The following is a 19,759-nucleotide window of genomic DNA, read 5'->3' as shown; positions in this document are numbered from 1 at the left end:
GAGAAAGCTGAAAGAGGGGAAAGTGTAGGCAACTGCTTGGATAATAGCCCTGCTGGTGCAGTGTTGATGCAGACTGTAGGTGCTGTCAGGAGTCAGTTTAGTTGCCTCAGAGAGGTGGTGTGGCTGAACTGACAGGCTTTCTTCCTGCATTTGCAGCTGCATCTTCTACATCAGGGAGTTTGGCAGCATGACAAGCAAGAGGTGTGAATATTTCATGTCCTAAGTTTACTTACTGATAACTTTATATGAAGTGTTTTGCTTCATCTAACAATTGTTTTTAACCCATCTTTGCCAGGTTACCTGAAACTTCATGGAAAGTAGGTCACATCATACAGTAGTGTGGTGAGCTGATGTGGCTGGCTGTCAGATGCTCTCCTAGCTGCTCTCTCACTCCCCACAAGATGGGGAGGAAATAAGTTGGAAAAATATGTGGGTTGAGATATACAGGGGCAATCACTAGTTATCGTCACGGGCAAAAAAGAGTTGAGGAAAGTTGCCAATTAAAATGGGTTTAAATGGTAAAACAGCCATTTAAAACACCTTCCTGTACCCCACTTTTTCCCATCTTCAGCTTTACTTCTTTAGCTCCACTGGAGTGGCCCAGTGGGGATGGGGAGTAGGGAGTTGCCATCAGTCTACAACACTTCTCTTCTGCTGCTTCTTCCTCACATTTTGTCACTGTTCCAGTATGTTTCTACTTCATGGGCTGTAGTTACTGTCAGAAGAGCCTGCTTCAGCATGTGGGATCTCCATAGGCTGCAGCTTCTGCAGCTTCTTTCAGAAAATATCCACTAGTTATGGTGTGGGGTACAGACCAAGGGTTGCTTGTGTTTTGTTGTTGTTTTTTTTTAAATATAATGCCCTTACTAGATTGTTCTGTGTGGTGCTTGGCTGAAATACAGGCTTTTTGGTTTTGCCTGTTCTAGTAATAAAAGGTTTTTGGCAAAAGTTGATAAATAGTCCTGCTATGAGAGCAAAAGGTTTTGATGAAGCACTGTCCGTTGCTCTGAAGTTGAACATGTGCTCATGTTCTCAGGGGCTTGGATTCCGTCTCATTTATGCTGTGACACAAAGCAAAATTATTTTGTAAATTTTCATGGCTAAGTGTATGCAGGATCTTGGAAGATATTCTAGGTGCTTTAAAGCTGGTAAACCACAGTACAGTAGTGTCATAGGACAGATTTTCCTTAGCTATTGGTGACAAAATGCAACAGTGAATGTATAGCTCCTGCTGCAATGTTTCTCTAGCCTATCCTAGGCTTTATGTGGGGGGAAGGAAAGGAAATACTTTTTTTTTTCCTTACCCATGTACCAAATGATACCCAACTGGAGGCGTGCTTTTAATTTGTCAGGCTGTTACTGTTTGATAAGGCTCAGCTGGGACTGTAAATTGCAAGCTCAACTACTAATCTGAATGTTGGTATTCTCTTAATTGTTGGTCAGGTGCTGGTTAATAGACTAGAAATGAGGTGTTGATTGGTCTGTAAACAGCTGAGGTACAAGGAAAATCTAGGTGAGAACACAGGATCTGCTCTGTGAAAGGCTTAAGTCAACTGATCTGAAATTGTGTAAACATAGTTGATGTTAATTGCAAATCATTTATGGTTCAGTATCCTTAATAGTGTTGTGGCAATAGAGGATGAACTAAAGTGGAATGAAGGTCTTTAATATTAGCCTTTTCAATCTTGAGTTTTATGGGACTGGAGTTGAGGTTAAAGTCAAAGGGCTGTTCTTTCAAACAATTACATACTTCTAAGAGTCTTATACATCACTTCAGAAGACAGGCTTATTCCAGAGGAGATCTGTATACCTGTATACTTGCCATAGGTGGCCAAAGGTGATGAAGTAAAGCAAGCTTTGGACTCTTGATACTGTTTTTAAATATGTTTCCTGTATGGCTGATACCTAGTGATTGCTGTGGAGAGGTGAAATCTTAGTACACTTAAATACGTGGAAATATGCAAGTTAATGCGTACCTTGATATTAGTTTCTGTAACTATAAGGCCTACATAATTTGAGTTGTTAAGAGATGTTCTAATATTGTTTGAGTTTGCAGACAGAAGGTTATCTATCTTATCGGGATTTAATGAGCAATAATAGCATTGTAACTCTAAGTATCTTTAATAAGCAGCTGTAATAAAGTTCTTAACCTTTTCAGGATGGCTGTGTGCCAAGTTTTAATGCTAATAAAATAATGTAAACTGTGAAATATTCTCATTCGTGTGGAAGAATTTGCAAATAAGTCTAGGTTGTCTCAGGTCTAGCAATCTGAAAGCATTATTGTTTTGGGAAGCTCAGCATGCTTATCTGAGCATATTCTGTGACTAGGATTCCTAGGAAAATACAGTAAATCTGCTGGAGCTGTAAGTGAAGGGTTTTGCTCTCTGAGCTCACTTTTGTGTGCCATCCCCTAATCCCTGAAAGAAAAAATAGTGAGGGTGCAAACCTTCCAAAGAAGTGGAAGATGATTCCCTGAACTATCTTTTAGCTCAGGAAAAACAATAGATGTGCTTGTTAGGATGGCTTAAAGAATGAAGTCCCTGGCTTGGGTGTTGTATTTGGTAGGCATAATAAAAACTTTCCTGTGTTTTAAGTAAGATCTTAAGGAAGAAACTTATCTGTCTGACTCTACTTGATTCAGACCATTCACAGAAGAACTGAAAGTAACCAAGCCACCATTGAAAGAAGGTGGCTTTTTCCTCTGTAGATAAAAATGAGAAGGAAATGGGTAAAAAAGAACGTAGAGGTATCAGAATATTACTTTCAGTTCTCTAAACTTAGTAGGAAGTTGCCAGAATTCTTTCCATTTAAAACAGACTTAACCTTTTTGTTCTTTGACTATATTCAGGGACTAAATAATCTAGCTTTTTAAGCTGTTTGCTTATTTTAATTTAGCCCCTAAGACCTTAAAAATCTGAATGCACAAACCCAGCCTAACTGCTGATGTGGTTGGTCTGCAACATCTTCATTTACTCCTGGTGAGCTTAGTTTACTTTTTCATACACCCGCTTGACTTAGGCAAGAAATACTGTTCTTATTTTGTATGTCAGGCAGTCCTGTATCTGTGGAAAAGCTTACAAAAAGCCTGCTATTGCTGCTTTTAAAAACAACAGCAGTATCTTGTTTAACTGTAGTGGTCCTTACGTTTTTTTTACCTGTACTTTTCCATGCTTATGACTTATGCTTGTAACTGGCTAAATAAGCCCAGCTGTTATACCTTTTGGGGTTTTTTTCAGTTTCAAATTCTTGAGTATGCACTCCAAAGAAAGACTGCAGGGCAAATGACTCACCTGGTGTAGCGAAAGGGGTATGAAGCTCTTCTAGAACCTTCTCCAGAAGAGAAGCCTTTATCTGGCAGTTGTAATGTGGGCATAGTAATCTCATTTTAATCACTTGTGGCTAGATAGTGTTTTAGAATAATAGTATATAAGTAGCACTTATGTAGGTTTTCTTGATACTCAAGTATTTTCCTACTACCTTAGTATTTATAAGCATCTTTTTTGTTGTTGCTGTTGTTAGAACTTCTCTCAAGTCTTTACCAGAAAGTTACTCTTTCAAGTGTGTTTGATCTCTAAGGTGATCCAAGATTGTTAGTCCTTTCTTGAAACTTAAGTCTTCACTACTTATATCAACTGCAAGCATTTTCAGTTAAATTGTAATAAATCTTTACTTCTAGATTGTGTGGGGAGTATTCTTCATCATCGTGGCGCTGCTCTTCACTGTCTCTTTGTTCTTGTCCAAGTAAGTACATTTCAGCATTTTTCCTAACCACTTAAACTACAGTTTCTGCTCTAACATCAAAATCAGGGGTGGTTTCCTTCAAGAGTCAGCCCACTTCTGTTCTACATTTCTGTCACTAGAGCTGTGTTTCTCATTGTGATAGTATAGATTGGAAATGAACAAAATGTGCTAAAACAGGTTCAAAAAAGGGTATATTCAGCTTTATTGTCTGAATGCTGCTGAAAATTGTTCTGATTCAGCATAGAAATTAAGCATGTACATTAAGGAAGTTTAATTCAGACTACAGAAGTATTCTGGTTGCTTGAATGAATCTTAATGCATGTAGGGACTTCTTGGGCTGGGTCACAGGTGCTTAAATTCTTGCAGTAAATGATGTGTGTAATAGATACATTATGTGCATTACATTGTAGCTGTTTCATGGCATTGAAAACAATATAGCCAGCTGCAAATCTGGTGGATTTCAGTGAAGATTGATGCTAACCAAATGTTGGCATTTTTAATTTTTAGACTGGGCAAATAAGCTCTGTGACCCAAACTAGGGAAAAATCTGAAATGCCAAGGAGATGCAGAAATCAATATACCTTTTCGTAGGACAAGTTCAGTGAGAGTGGTAAAACAAACCATGTGTCTACAGAGATACGAAAAAGCTGTCAGTCTTTGGGTTTAGTTCAGGGCTTTTTTTTTTTTATGAGCTGCCCTTTAAACTGAAGACAAACCTCTGGGAGAACAATAGTACTTACCCAGTTTTTCTTAATTACTGCAGTTTGGACAAAGCTCTGCATTCGGCTGGTTTCGACTCAGGATTTATAATTTTAGGAACTAATCTGACCAATCCATTGAATATGCTGTTACCTGTTCTTCAAACAGTAAGTAAAAAAAAAAAAAATCTGTACTGTACATATGTAAGGATACTCCCCTTGGTTTTCTTTTAAGCTGTCAAAAGGGAAACTGCACTTCTTACAAATAAATTAAAACAAAATTATCTAGATATATGTTCTGTAAAAGCAGGGCAATTTCCTTTTTAACAGTCCTGAGTTATTAGATTCTGATATAAAAATGTTGAGTGGATAGAAGCTGTTTGCTGGAGGAATGTACTTGAAATGTAAAATTCATCTAATGAGAACATAGTGGAAGCAAAGAATGACGTCACTTGTCACACACAGAATAAAAACAGCTTTCTCCCATGCCCTACCTACATTCTGGTTATTTTTGTATTTGATAGTTTATTCTCCTTAAGTGAAGTAAATGAATTGTTTTCACTTTTTAATGTTTATTGCACCTTGAAAGATGTATTACACTCTGTGCAGTTATGTATGTTGTAGGTAATGCATTAGTCTTTAGAACAAACCCTACATAACAAACATCTGTTAACTTCAGTATTGTAGGAAGGCAACAAGATCCCATACAAATTTGGCAATCAGCTGTAGGTTAGCTAAAAATAAGCCTTAGTGTAAGCTTGTGCTCTCCCCTAGTTGAGTTCTTTCCATGTTCTTTATATAATGGGTTGGCACAATGCATTGCTTCCCTGTGGTTTCCAAAACGGCTGAACACCTGAGCTTGCAGTTTACTGAGAAGCAGTGTTCAGCAGCAGTATTATCTCAAGCTGTTATTAATGTAAATACAAAAATCAAGTTTCATATGCTAATATGTTCCAAAATAATCACAAATAGAATGCCTATACAGTCCTAAAATGACTGTTGCCACTGTGGACTTTCTTTTACATGTGATTTCAGTATGGAATTAAGTGCTTCTTGGCCTGAAAATGTATAACACTTCAAAATTAAGGAAAGTTTTAAATTAAGAAAAATGCTTAGTTGCTTTCTGAAATTAATTTTATAAGCTCTATTAACAGCAAGCTATATTAGCTGTATTTGGAGCCAGCTATCTTGAAACCTTTAAAGGGAAGGACTCTTACTCAGTGGAGGAAGAGCTTGTTTTCGAACTTCAATTTTTTCTTTAACTACTTTTGTTCTTGTTTTAGGTTTTTCCACTTGATTATATTCTTATTACAACTATTGTTATGTACTTTATCTTCACTTCAATGGCAGGGATTAGAAATATGGGTATATGGTTCTTCTGGATAAGGGTAAGTATGACCTATGTTTAGTTTATAATACTTAGATGTTTAATAAATATGTGATAATCAGTATGTTTAAGTAGTCATTATTTATGTACTGCTTCATAAATACTGGATGTTGCAAATAGCAGTCTGTATGTCTGAGTGTTAGAAAACCATCATACAATTTTCACTGTGGTGAAAGGTGTTCCATTTTGTGAAGCTGTCAGACTGAAACTTGCTTTAGCTGTTGTTTGCTTATCAGATGGACTCTTTCAGGTGTTTAATCAGTGGTACTTCAGCTTTAACTTCAAATAAGTCAGAAGCCAATTTTGCGGTCAAAATCTGATATGTGCACTCAGGCAGTAGTGCTTGTGTTGCTTTAAGGTGGCAAGCAAGTTTATCTGGCTTCATAAGAGAACAGTATAGTGATGATATGCCATATCTAAATATGATGCAAATAATATATTGCTGTGTTTGAAAAAGCAGCTTTGTATCTAACAGTATGCCATTTATGCCTATGATGCTTGCTTAAGTATTTCCCTATTTCTGTGACTATTTTCCCTTTAATACTGTCACCTTTTCATGTGGTGACACCCCAAAATTCTGAACAGGGACCCTGAGTCCTTGCAGTGAGTTGTGAGATTGGCTCTATGTTTTGGTCTTCCATCATTTACCCCTCAGCTGCCAGCTTCTTTACTGTCATATGGTACTCCAGCTGAGCCTTTGACTAAAGAATAGTGATATCTACAGGTTAATGGTGAGGGATTATATTGTTCCCTGTGGAGCAAAGTAGAAAAGATGCCACCATATGGTGCATAAGTTTTCTCAGAGCCTGGGAATTCTCTCTCATAGCTCCCTCCTCTGTTTCTAGATCTGATTAAAGGTGTAGTGACAGATGCTTCCTCACCTCAACCAAAGGACACAATACTCTTTGACAAACTAAGGCACAGTTTCAGTGACATGCACCACTATTTAAATCTTGTTGCTAACTGCTGGTTTAAATATCCTGGGTCATTAATGGAAACATTGATTAATTTAGTTTAATAGCTGTGCTTTGAAATTCAGGTAAATAGACCTGAAAACCTGCTTGGACTCATTTGAATTAATTTGTCAGAGAATAATTTTAGCAGCCTCCCACATCTTTCAGTAGAATTCAAGCAATTACTTGAATTAAGCAGGATGTCAAATGTCTTCAGAAAGGTTTTTTTTTTTTTGTTCATTACGTTTATATTTGTGTGTTTTCTGTGTTTTAGCTTTATAAAATCAGAAGAGGAAAAACTCGACCTCAAGCACTCTTGTTTCTCTGTATGATACTTCTGTTGATAGTTCTTCATACAAGTTATATGATATACAGTCTTGCCCCGCAGTATGTAATGTATGGAAGCCAAAAATACCTGGTACAGGTGAGATGTAATACTTTTTTTTAAAGGGATTTTACCCTCTGTATCTAAAAGGTGCTGTTTACGGAGACCCATTCTCAGTTTTAAGACTTTTGTAGCCAGGATTTTTTTAGTAGATGTTCTTTTGATAATGGCACAAGCCAGAAACTGATTGTACTATAGATAACACAACTGAATTCCTGGGTCATCTGCAGACAGCACAAAACTTTGACTGTTGTTTTACTACTTTTGGTTAGACAGCTGCTAGCTTCTGGTAGATTTGGTACGGGTACACTTAGGTTGCTGAGTGACTGCAGTGGGGTCGCTCAGTGAGGATGAGTTTTAGTGTGTAAGGCAGGCTGTAGGCTGAAAGCAAGGTTGCTCTTCTGCAGTTTATGTCCATGTTCATGAGAAATTACAAAGTAACTTGGTATAGTAGAAGATAATCAGAATGAAGCTGAGCATGTGCTGATTAATCTCATTTTGAACAGTTTGGACTATCAAACTCCATGAAATTTATTGCAGTCCTTGTCTTAAAATCTTGTACAGAATTAAGTAGTTAACATTAGTTTCTGCTTTTGTTACTTAACTTTTGTGTACTTGTTTGGTTTTGGGATTTTTCTTTTTTTTCTCATCAAGTCTTTAGTATTCTATACCTGAAGGCTTTAATTCTTGCTTTTCATCTTAGTTTGAGGGGAGGCCTGCATATTTACGGGGAAGTTCAAAGTTACACATCACAAGCATCTTGAGGGGTTTTATGGATAGCTGTTTACCAATATCTGGTATCCTGCAGGTGGAGTCTTTATTATTAATAGATCTGATTTTGCAAATGTAGACAACTAACCAGATCATGAACTGGTTTGTGATATTCAGGCACAAAGAAGCCCAGCTCTTTTGGTGTGCAGTTTGGGGTTTAGGTGTGAGCTTCACAAAACCAAAACAGTTAAGCCAGAGTGGCTGAGTGAAGGGATTTGAATGGGAGTGAAGTAACTGAGTGCTGCACTGAGCACTGGAAATAGTTTTCCAGAAGGTTATGCTCCTGGGAGAATAAACTAGTTTTTTTCTACAACAAAACCTTACAAAAAAACAAACAAAACCAAAACAACAGCAAAAAAACAGCAAACAATAAAACCCCACAACTGCAAAAGATCCACCATAACCCACCAACCCTCTTCAACTGAAAGTATCTGGTAAAATGTGTAATTTATCACTATTGATTCTTTCAGTTTAAACTGAGTAGCTGCAGAATACTTTAAGAGAAAGGATTATAAGGATAAATTGAAGTAGAGAAGTGGAACCTGATCAGCTTAAATGTACTTACTCAGTGTATGTGGTAGAATTGTCACTCTGGAAAGTGAAGCATCAAGAAATGCTACTTTTCTGCTGTCTATATCTAAATTCTATGTGGTAATGGGAGGTTGGTCATCCTGATATCAGTCTGAGCACAATAATAGGATCACTGTCAGGGACTTGAATATTTGATGTTAAGGAAGTTTAATGAATTTTTATTAGACTTTGTTAGATATAACTAATAGAAAATAAACATGCCTAGGCATCTGCAAATTGTAGCAGCAGCAAGAAACTAAGATGAAGATCAGTTTAGAAAAGTGACTTGCTTCTATGGTGAGTTTACATAGAACTCCTGGCATGATTACTTACTGTGTATGTAGCCTAGAACATCGTATAGCTGTATCTGAATGAGTTATGAGCTCAAGTCCTTGCAAAAAACGTATCCAGGGTTTGTTGTGTTAGGATTTTTTTTATATTGTAGGCTGATGGAATGTCTCCAATCACAGCACAGAACTATTGTGGATGGAAGGGTGGGAAGGACAACTTCGTTACAGATCTTACCAAACTAGTCTTTAAGCCTTTCAGTGGCCTGAGAAAGAATCCTTTATTCTAAAACTTGCAGAAAACGTGGAAGATTGAAATGAAAAGTAAATTATGAAGACTGTAGCTAGTAGTTTGTTTTGCTTTATGAATAAAATGGCAATGTTTCAGTAAAATAATAGGGGTATATATTGAGGGGGTTGGAAGGATTAGGACTTAAACAGCTAACATACAAGTGTTTGTTATGACAAATAGTATCTGGACAGTGATATGTAGTTTGTAATGAAAAGGGTCGAGAGAATGGCCCACAGGAGTGGGGAGGCACTTGTGTCATTCAAACAGCTATTCAGATGAAATCCTTGTCAGCGCTGCAAGAAGGATTAGTTGGAATTGAGCTACAACTTCTTGTTTAAAGGATTTAAAAAAACCCAAAACTTGCTATCAAGATAGCCATCCTGGGTCTTTTGCTTATGTCCCATTTCAAAGAGTTGCATTAAAAGTGCATAAAGTAACCTGGGTAGAAAGTGTTTCAGTTGTTAAAGTATCAAAAGTGTAATGAGTGTGCTGGTAAGTTACATCTGGATTTCTGTCATACCGAGTAAATACAGGTTTTTCAGACATGCTCTGAGTCTTTCAGAAAGCAGCGGACACTTTGTGTCTGACTACCCTGATAACTGTGTGTTAAATTGTGTTTAGAAGTGAGGAGAGACAGTGGCTGGGAAGGAAAAAGAGCGACAGATTTCTCTGAATTTTAGCAATGAGAAGGTTCTTAAGAGTTATGAATTAGTTATTATGGAATTGAGGAGTGGCCAGGAACATACACAGGAACTGGGCAAGTGAAATACATTTTGTGCCTGTGGTGAGTTTCCTGATGATGGAAGCTGTATGCACTGGTTTGCTTGGACAATCAACTTCATTATTTAAAGTATAACAACACCACTGGTAACCAGCACTGTGCAGAACCAAGCAATAAATAAACAAAAAGTGGATGAGTGGGCTGATAAACATGTGTCAGTATCTGGTGACTCACAGAACGTGTGTAAAAGGAGCACTTCCTCCTTTTCTTTGGTCTATAGTAATTTCCGATATAGTAACCTGTCAAACTAATTTGTGACTGAAATCTATAGTGATGCATTAGACAGGTTAGAATCCTTTGAATCTTGAACTGTTTCCTTTGGAGACTGTTACTCTTGACAATACCTTTTAACTTTGAAGTGCTGTTGACTTTTCCTGATAATTGAATATGTGTAGAAAAGTGGAGCTCTTGTGAGGCAAATGTTAGCTGGACCTGGGCTAGTTGCTTTATTTAACCCTGTCTATTAGGGTTTTCAAACGTGTGTCCCCAATTAATCAAAAATACCTTCAGCTATGATGTCTGTATCCTAAAGAAACCTTCAAAAGTTTCCTACAGTGCCCTTACCAACTGAGGCCCTGTGTAGGGCTCTTCAAATACTGAGGAATGCTTGGTTTCATCTCTTAAGACAACCTTTGTAACATCTGCTAAACAGTTATGTGTCCCTCTGTAGCATTTCACAAAGGTAAAGAACTCTGTCCACATGCAGGCTGCCTTTTCAACTTTAGCACAGCTACAGTTTTGCCTTCACTTGAAATGTAATTGCTATTTCTGTTCAATGAGGTCAATTTTTTTTCATTTGTCTGAAAGAGCACTGTTTGCTGATGTTTCTACATAACGGACCTGTAAGACTTGGTCTTAGGCGACACTGACACTTTGCTCAGTTGAGGGCCAGAGCAGCAACAGTCACTCCTTCCTCAGCCTTCACATGGACAGTTCAGTGGAGCAGGTCTAAGCTGCAGGACACAGGGTGTCTTAATCAGCAGGAACCCAGAAGTACCCCTTAGATGGCCAAGTGCATAAACAGATCTTTTCAAGTTCTTGGTCCTGAACCTAAACAGGAATAAATTATGTAAGTGTCAGCTCTTGAGGCACATGCACTGAATTACTGTACTTGGTTTTGTCTCCCACTTGCCCTTGAGGCTTCATGCTTTCAGCTTTGGACTGGATGTGGTAACTGGAATGCTAGAGTTTGACAATACTCATACTACAAATGTCTGAGATTTGAGTGCTCTATTACATAGTGCTAAGTAAATTATTTTGAGGAACTGTTATGTAGACACATCTCTGCTATCACTTATGCATCTTTTCTATGTCCAATCATTTTCTCAGTGCCCTGGGAGGCAAAAGGGGCTCTACATCAGTTGTATGTATGCCAACACCAAAGTGCTGAGATGACAGCATTAAGGGCAAAGCTCTCACATCTTTTCTGAGAAATCAGCACAGCTTGGGTGCTTCTGAACTTCCTGAATACTAATGCACACAGCAGGGGAAACAAAGGAGAAGTTAGATGTTTGCATGCAGTTGCGGGTCTGCAGTCTCACTGGGACCAGAGATGTAGTGAAATGCTCACACAAGTGGAGTGCTGCTGTGGCAAGGTGTGGGCTCTGAGAGGGACAGGCTGGGATGGACAACAGAGAGAAGAGTTGACTTCATGTGAGAGAACAGTGGGAATGTGTCGAGTTTTGCCTTGGGATGGGTAAGCCAGGTAAGTGTTTATGGGTTAGGATTAGAGGGCAGATCAGCATGAGTGATATTGTCTGCCTACAGGCTTCCTGATCAGGTGGAAGGAGCAGATGATCCTGTAGGTACCTTCATGTTCACAATCCCTGGTCCTCATAGGAGGCTTGAGCATGCAAGTATCTGCTGGAAAAGCAGCGGAGTTGAGCACAGGCAATCCAGGAGACTTCTGGAGTGCACTGATGACAACTCCCTGGCACAGGCAATTGAGGAGCTGAAGTAGGGCAATACTGTCTTGGACCCGGTACTAAAAACAAGGAAGAAATTATCAAGGGATCTAAGTGGAGAGAACATGGAAAATAGTAGGAACACAACCCTGGACTCAGGAGAACAGATTTTGGCCTGTTCAGGGACCTGCTTGGAAGAGTTCTAGCATGTAGAAACCAAGTCTGTGCTGGCAAAGGTGTGATTTTTTTTTTCTTTAATATTTTTTCACTGGATGAAGTGATACTGAACTCTTGCTGAGTGTTACTATAATGATGTTAGTTTTTAGTTAATCATTTAAGTAATAACTTTTGACTTATTTGTTTTCTATGTGAGTTAGCTTTGTGTAAAACTGCTTTTGCTTTCTTTAATACTTGTGTAGTTTGCTTTGTGTAGTATGACTTAAATATGAAAGAGTCTTAAATTTGATGTTAGAAATTTCTAGCTATGTGAAAATGAAAATGGTGTTCAGCTGACAGAGTTAGTGATATTAACATTTCTTTTAGCATCCTTAGGAAGGGTTAATACCGTGAAATGCTTTACTTTATATCTCTACTGTGGAATACATTTTTCATTTTTTTTTCAGTTCTGTTTTGTGAAAAGGTAGAAAACTTTCAGTGGACCTTTACAAGGTTTTGCCATGTGTAGGAGAGAAGAAAAGATTGCTAGGGAAAGATAGGCTCGTTTTATGATTTTAAGGTACACCCCAGTGCCTTGAGCCTGTGGAAAGCATTGAGTTGAATCCAGCTATGTCAGAAGTCTTAAATTATGAGAGTCTTCGTGGAGAACAAGAATAATATTGAACCTGGAAAAATCATAGAAACCTGCAGGTCTAGCTATTTTTGCATGCTGTGTTTTGAATTCCTACTATTTTAAAATGAAAATGAATACATGAGGAAGACAAAATTTTAAAATGGCAGGATTATGATTGTTCTGTCTTTTTGTGTGTCTGTATAATATTGTACGATGTGTAATGCTGTTCTTTTGAAAGAAGCACTCTCCATGGCTGAGCACTGTGAGTTGTAATGGTGACAGCCAGCTGGTGCTGGACCACTGCTAAATGTATACTGAATAATTGAAACTTTGTCTTTTCTGTTCTTATCCTGTTGTTTCTATCTACACATTGTCCTTTTACTTTTGGTTCCACTTTAGTTCCTGATTCCTTTGTCCAGTCATATTCCTTTTGGATCAGTTTCTTTTAAGGCAGCTGTTGCCTTCATGCTTCTATATGTTTGTATGAAACAAAGTTAACTGTTCATACAGATGGCTTGTTTTTAGGATAGACATCTGTTTGTTGTTGGTTTTGTCATGTTCAGAGCAAAAGCTGAATTTACTTAATATTGATAAACTTTATCAATTGACTTGTCAGAGAAACATGTAGTTTTATGTGCCAGCTTGCGCTGATTTCTGGTAGGTTTTAAGGCACATGTTTTCTTCAGCTTGAAGGAGAAAAGGTGTTGACCTGTACTGATTTCTTTAGGGGGCTTCTTATTTAGGAAATCATGAAGGTGAAAGTAACTACAGTAGATATGAGACCCTTTGAAGTGAATTAGTGTATGAAGGAATCAATGTAGTATGAATTGCTTGCATTGAACTCTTCTAAAATTATTCACAAATTATTCAAAAATCAGTGTGGTACATAGTGTTCATGTAGTCTTTGAAAGGGTCAGTTTTCCCAAGATTTGAGACATAAACAGGAATATTTGGGCTTTCAATAGTTCACTTAAATGTAGTTTTTCTTCCTCCACTCTGGCTATCTAAGTATATTGGATACTATCATTAGGCTTTTAGACCAGAAGCAAACTGGTTTTGGCATCATTTATACAAGCCTAACACTTCATGGTATCTTCATCACCCAAGTTGAATTCCGAATTCATTTTGTGCACAGCTAAAAGATTTTAATTTCAGAGAAGTTTCTGAAATTTTTGTTTCTGAGGTCTTTGAAAAGAACACAAGCTGTTACTTTAAGTGAAGCATATTTAGAAAAGTTCGTGTTATGCTACTTAGAGCTTACTTTACACTGTTCAAAAACAATCTTAATGCTTTTGAATACTCTAAGAGGTTTGTCACAGCCTTTTAAAAAAAATCAATAATTTATTGGGATATGTTTGTTTCAGTGACTGTCATTGTATATGGAAGAGCATTGCTGGCAGACTAGTGTAGTAATTTTCTGTATTTATAATGCAGAGTAATAAGACAATTGATGGCCAGACAAGGAATGTGACAACATTTATATCTAAAGTCTGTGATGCAGATGCACCTGAAGGTAAGATTAATTTATTGTATTCTGGTGTTACATGTGTATGCTCAGCTGTAATATGCAACTCAGTCTCTTTATGGCTTTGGTTTGCTTTGGTCTGATATGAACTTCTGATGAATAACTATGTCCAGAAAACAGCTTCCTTACAGCTTATATAATTCATTTGAAGAAATGACTTTTCTAGTAGAAACCATGTATAACAGTGCATTCCAGGTAGCTTTAAAATCTATTTGCTTTAACATGTTTGCAGAAGACTTTAAAAATAAACCCTAGCTGTTGAATACTTTAGCATCTGAAGTGTCACTTCCATACATATGTTTATCATACAAACATGCAGAGAATATTCTATTAAATTTCACAATGTAATCAGGAAAACTATGATCTGAACTTCTCAGTGCAATTTTACAGGTAAGAGAATTCTGCAGTTTTTATTAAGATGTAAATATGTGCTGTTCCATGAGCAACAATACCAATGGAACTTGACATCTTAGGCTGTTTTCCTGTAATCCTCTTACTCCAAATTTATCATGACCTCTAACATCCAGTGTAACTCCTGCTCATCTTTGTTATTAACAATCCCTTTTTGAACAGTTACTTGGGAAGATGATGTATTGTGCATATTCTGGAGCTTCAAGTAGTGACTAGCAAGTAGATAATTGTGGAGCTTTCCTTTACTTTCCATCTAGGCAAGCCTTAATGCTGAATTTCTTTGGAAGAATGGTAATGTTTTATTTAGTCTTTATTCCTCTATGAAACTTGGCTAAAGCTGGGAATGAATTTTAGCCTGGTCTCATTAAAAAACAAGAAGCGAATTGAAATTATGCAGGATTTGATTTTTACAATGTATTCCTCTCCCTCTACATATAAACAATTTTTGCACAGTTTGAATTGCACAGTCACAGCAATACTGAGACTGCTGTCACTATAGATTTTATCAACTGCTTTGGTCTCTTGTTTAAAAAAAAAAATGGATCTCAGCAGAAGATTTATGGCCTTCAGAATGGTCTGGATTTTTTTCAGGCCAAAGCTCTCAGTTGTTATCTCTTGGGCAAAACCTCAGGTCCCCTGTATAAAGAGGATTTGGATTTATGTATGCATTTATATACTTACAAAAAGGCTTGGCAGTGTTTGTTAATTAAAAGAAAAGATAGTTGTCCTGTGTTCTCATCTTATTATCAGTATTCTGTAGCTACTGAATTCAGACTATACTTTCAGAATATCTTAGCAGTTCCTCAGATTTTCTTCCAATTTTTATTATTGGGAAAGATAGTATTTAATGTTAAAAAACTTTGGTACTATTGGAGATAACTGTGCCAATTCGTAGTTCATTATCTATCAGGCTGGGGTCCCATTTGCAAGGTGGTTCCCATGTATTTAAACTCATCTTCAAATTTAACAGGTAGGTGTTAGTCTTATTCCTGGTGGTTCATATAATTTCCCAAGGAGGGTGGATTTTTCTCATGTTTCCACCCATACTTCAAATAAATCATTTATCCACCTTTATTGCTGATGATTATTTTTAGACTTAAAGCAGTTTTAAGTGTTTTGATATTTTGACAGATGTAATAATTCAATTCATATTTTGGCTGCCATATTTTTGTGGTTTAAAATAGAAACTCTTCTGTGGCAGAGTTTAGAACAGAACAATCTATCTTTTAAAATGAGATCACTTTGAGCAGGTTGTACAGATCTTTGTTTCTTGTAAACAGCTTCTTGTCTTGGCTACTATTTATTGGGAGAAGGATATAGTCACTGGCATTGACAAGCTCATTAGTCTTGACTTCTCTGGGAGAAATTCAAATAGTCTGATTTCTTCAGACTTTGTGCTTAATTGTAGGAATGGGGGTTAGGCTGAAACTTCTTAAATTCCATCTATATTTGGTATTTTTTGAGTACTTTGAACATTTTGCATAATTTTTTTTTTTTTCTAATTTGCTTTGATCAATGGAAACAATATAGCTGATGCTTAACACTATTGTACTGATGTGCCCGAATGTAAGTTGGCACGTGTAAATGATGGCTTTGGTTTGCTAATTGTTAACATGCACTGTTGTGCTGAGTAGCTTTGAATCATGTTCTTTTCCTAATAGGAGAGTGGTGGAGAAGGTATTGATATGCTGTCCTGTGCTAGCCTAGTGTAACTAGAAGATGGATGGATATTTCTTAAATGTGAACATGAATGTGATCAAAAAGGCCATAGTGGAGTTCTGTTAACTACAGATGCAGTCGGGCCATTGATGTGGTTTTATAAAGGAAAGAAAAATTTCTTTTGTAATGCTTCAACTTTCAAAAAAGAAAGTTGCAGTAGTGGAAATGCTTCATTGTTTTATCCAGTTAATTTTGAAAAGTGGAAATGTAGTGCTTGCCTTGAAATACTTGACATGCTTAATACTTGATAATGAAAACTAATGAAAATAACTGTTGTAGATGCTACTTGTATGCTCTGTGATCAGGTAGAGTATGTTACCAAGTAAAACATTTCAAAGGTAGGAACTAGATTTTTAAATACAATTTCTCTTGTTTTTTAAGGATACTGGGCACAGAGCAAAAATAAATGCAACTTCAAGTTAAGGTTATAGGTTGACTGAGCACTTGTAGGTTTTATTGACTTCTCTGGTACTATGGTTTTATGTAAACCATTGAACTGGAACTAAATGCAAATATTGATCTGTCTTCTCAGCACTTTCTTTCATTTAAACTGAATTAATACTACCATGTATTTTTCCTTAAACATAAAATAAGCTATGACCTTTTAATGGCTGTGCTGATAGATAACCCTATAGCAATCTGCTCTGTTTTACTGAGTACTCAGAAATTGTAGATATGATCTCTACTTACTGTAACTAAGTCCTTTTTTTCTTTCTGAGATTGTAGAAGAGACCTGATCTGATCTTGTTATAGCAACTAGTAACCTCAAAAACTTCAACATTGTTAAAACTTCAGGCTTTAATGAACAGTGTTTTCTATATGTTTCAAACCAGGGTTAGTTTGAGAAGGACAATTTCACTTTCTGAAAAAAAAAAACCCACAAGGCAATTAAAACACAAAGTATTTACAGTTCGATATATAATTTGAAGGGGTTTACATTGTCTGCTTTCATAAAGCAAAGCTTGTTTCTGTTTACTCCTGATATGCAGGAGCTGAATGTGCTTTACACTGAATGCCAGAGCACATGACAGCGTAACTACATGGGACAGACAGAACAGAAGCCAAAGAGTAATAGAGCAGACTGCATCTTATAACTCAGTGAAGTACTTTTTCTTAGTTACATTTAAACATCTTGCACAAAACACTTGTGTTCTGGAAAATATAGTCTTTTAACATAGTCTTTTGGAGCAGAAAATTTAATATATTTGTTATAGGCAAAACAAGCATTAGTTTTTAGTGTTCAATACAGCTGAGCAAAGACCTAATCATTGTTTTCCAGGACTGATGCCAGTTAAACTGTAGGGTCTGCAGTTCAGCTGAGCATAATGTCAAGCAAAGGAGTTCAGTTATGTGATTAAGATTCTTGCAGCTGGACTGATACTTTGAAAATTTGGTATAGGTTTAGCTAAACAGCTTAATGAGATTTAATGTAAATGAGCAATGACTGAGCTGCAAGCCTGCATACAAGACTTTTCCCAGCCTTAATTATAAGATCTGATTAACACTATCTGCCTCTTTCTAGATGAGAAAACTGTGAAAGTTGTTTTTTTAAGCATCATTCATTTTAAATGCGTAACACGCTATGAATCCCCTTGACTTGGGTTCTTTCGTTTCCTTAATTGGGGAAATGAGCTTTACTTGGGGCCTGCTAAATGCTGGGTACAGTCTTATCTGCTGGGTGTTCTGCATAGACCTGCACTGACTCCAACTGCGTGTATACTGGGGAAGAAACAACGTGATCTCCATTTCCAAGGCTTTGAACTGAGCAGGACTTACTGAGCTGATTAGAACTGTGCCTTCTTACAGGATTCTCTTGTCATCTGGAATTCAACAAGTGCAAGACCTCAGGCTGTATTTTAGTCCAAGTAAAAACTAGATGTAGACATTACTCAAGCTGGAAAGGAACCCAAGTGTGAATGCCAAAACAGCAGCATACTCTGTTTCTCCTTCAGAGAAATCCAGGAGACATGCAAAGTGAAAGCACAAGCAAGTTGTTCAGAACCTTTAGTATTAGTAATTTGTATTGAGTATCTTATGACCATGGATTACTACTTCCAAATAGCTGTTCTAAATGAATTAATTTACAAAGTTATAGAATATGTCACAAAAAGCCTAAAGAAATATTTTAGTGAGAAGTTCATAAATGTTTCTGTTACTTGACTGAATGACCTTACTAGTACTTTACCCTGAATCTCTATTTATACCTAACACTATCAAAGTTTTCTGTAATCATGAGGACTCAATATAAATAAGCACAATGGTGCCTGTTTGACTCCAAACAGCACTGTGTAGATCCCACCACTATGAACAGATATGAGCTGCTCTGAACTACATCTTCTCTCTCCAAGTGATCCCAATTGGACAGAAGCTTCATTTACTAAATACTCTGAAATGTTAAACGGAGTTTAGCAGTAAAGCAATTGCATAACATCTTCTTGGATCAACATGCTGGTTCTACTTCCTGCTGGATTTAAGCCTGATGGTAAAGTGAGATGTTCTGATACTATCAGTACTTTGAAATAAGAGTTGAAGCTCCTTACAAAGGTTTGAGGGGTATGCACCCATTCTTAAAAGGAGTAAATTAACCTAGTGTAAGTACTGTTTTGAGTAAGAAACCTAGCAATGCTTTGTCTACAAAGTGATCCATTTAATATAGGCAGTTCTCTGACCACAAGAAGGTATCATATTTGGCCTCTTTGTAAACAGCACTGCCACCAAATATTTTCATCACTGGAAAGGACATGACAAAAATGCAGTTAACATTGATGGTCTAGTGGTGTAAGGTAGTTGCAAGAAGTCTGAACTAGTACAAGCTGAACCTTGTACTAAGCTGATATTGGAAAACATGGTAGATATCTATTTAGAAGTGAAATACAGATAACTCTGCAGCCTCATCCAATGGTTTATCTCTTCCTTGTAGAAAAAGGACATAACCTCTGTTTGGAATTAACAAGGCTTCAGATTTTAGTAATTGGTTACAGTGGTCCCTTTTCACTATGCTCATGGCCTTGTAGCATTAGTGTTTTTTCTTCACTTGAAGGTATTTAATAAACATTAAAATCAAGTCATCCTTTAAACCTATGAAAAATGAGATTAACAGGTTTAGCACTTTGAATCTCATTAAATGGTTTTCCTCTTGACTGCTAATACATGCAAATCTTGGCACCCTCTCAGATTCTCTGTGACCAAACTAAAATAGAAGCCTTATAGCTGGGTGCAGTTTTCAATTATAATGTCATAGCTGTGCTAGGATGAACTCCAAATCTAAAATAGCAAGAAGAGGACTGATAGGCCCTTTGAACGTATAAAGGGAAGTGCTGAGAACTCATGCCAAACTCTTGCCTACGTTTGGTTAAAGCTTGGTTGCATTGATTCTTTGTAAGGTCTATTACACTGTTTCTGCAACTAAATCCTGCATTTCCTGTTTGTGCGTGATACTTTTTAAAAAAGTTGACTGTTGGAAAAAAATTATGTGACCTATATCACTCAATATGAGTTTTTCCTCATTATTTAACGCTCAAAAACTTTGACTAGTGACTTATTTA

General features: G+C 36.9%; 1 protein-coding gene across 1 annotated transcript in view; it reads left to right on the top strand.

Annotated features, from left to right (window-relative positions):
• LMBRD1 (LMBR1 domain containing 1) overlaps positions 1-19,759 on the top strand; it is a 75,870-nt gene that overhangs the window by 46,705 nt on the left and 9,406 nt on the right. The window contains exons 10-14 of the mRNA XM_005506751.3: positions 3,677-3,741; positions 4,505-4,607; positions 5,723-5,827; positions 7,054-7,203; positions 13,994-14,072. Of these exons, the coding sequence (XP_005506808.1) occupies positions 3,677-3,741; positions 4,505-4,607; positions 5,723-5,827; positions 7,054-7,203; positions 13,994-14,072 (502 nt within the window). The remainder of the gene's footprint in view (positions 1-3,676; positions 3,742-4,504; positions 4,608-5,722; positions 5,828-7,053; positions 7,204-13,993; positions 14,073-19,759) is intronic.

The sequence above is a fragment of the Columba livia genome, chromosome 3 (assembly GCF_036013475.1).
Source record: "Columba livia isolate bColLiv1 breed racing homer chromosome 3, bColLiv1.pat.W.v2, whole genome shotgun sequence".
NCBI classification, from domain to species: Eukaryota; Metazoa; Chordata; class Aves; order Columbiformes; family Columbidae; genus Columba; species Columba livia.
This window is presented reverse-complemented; position numbering and strand designations above follow the sequence as displayed.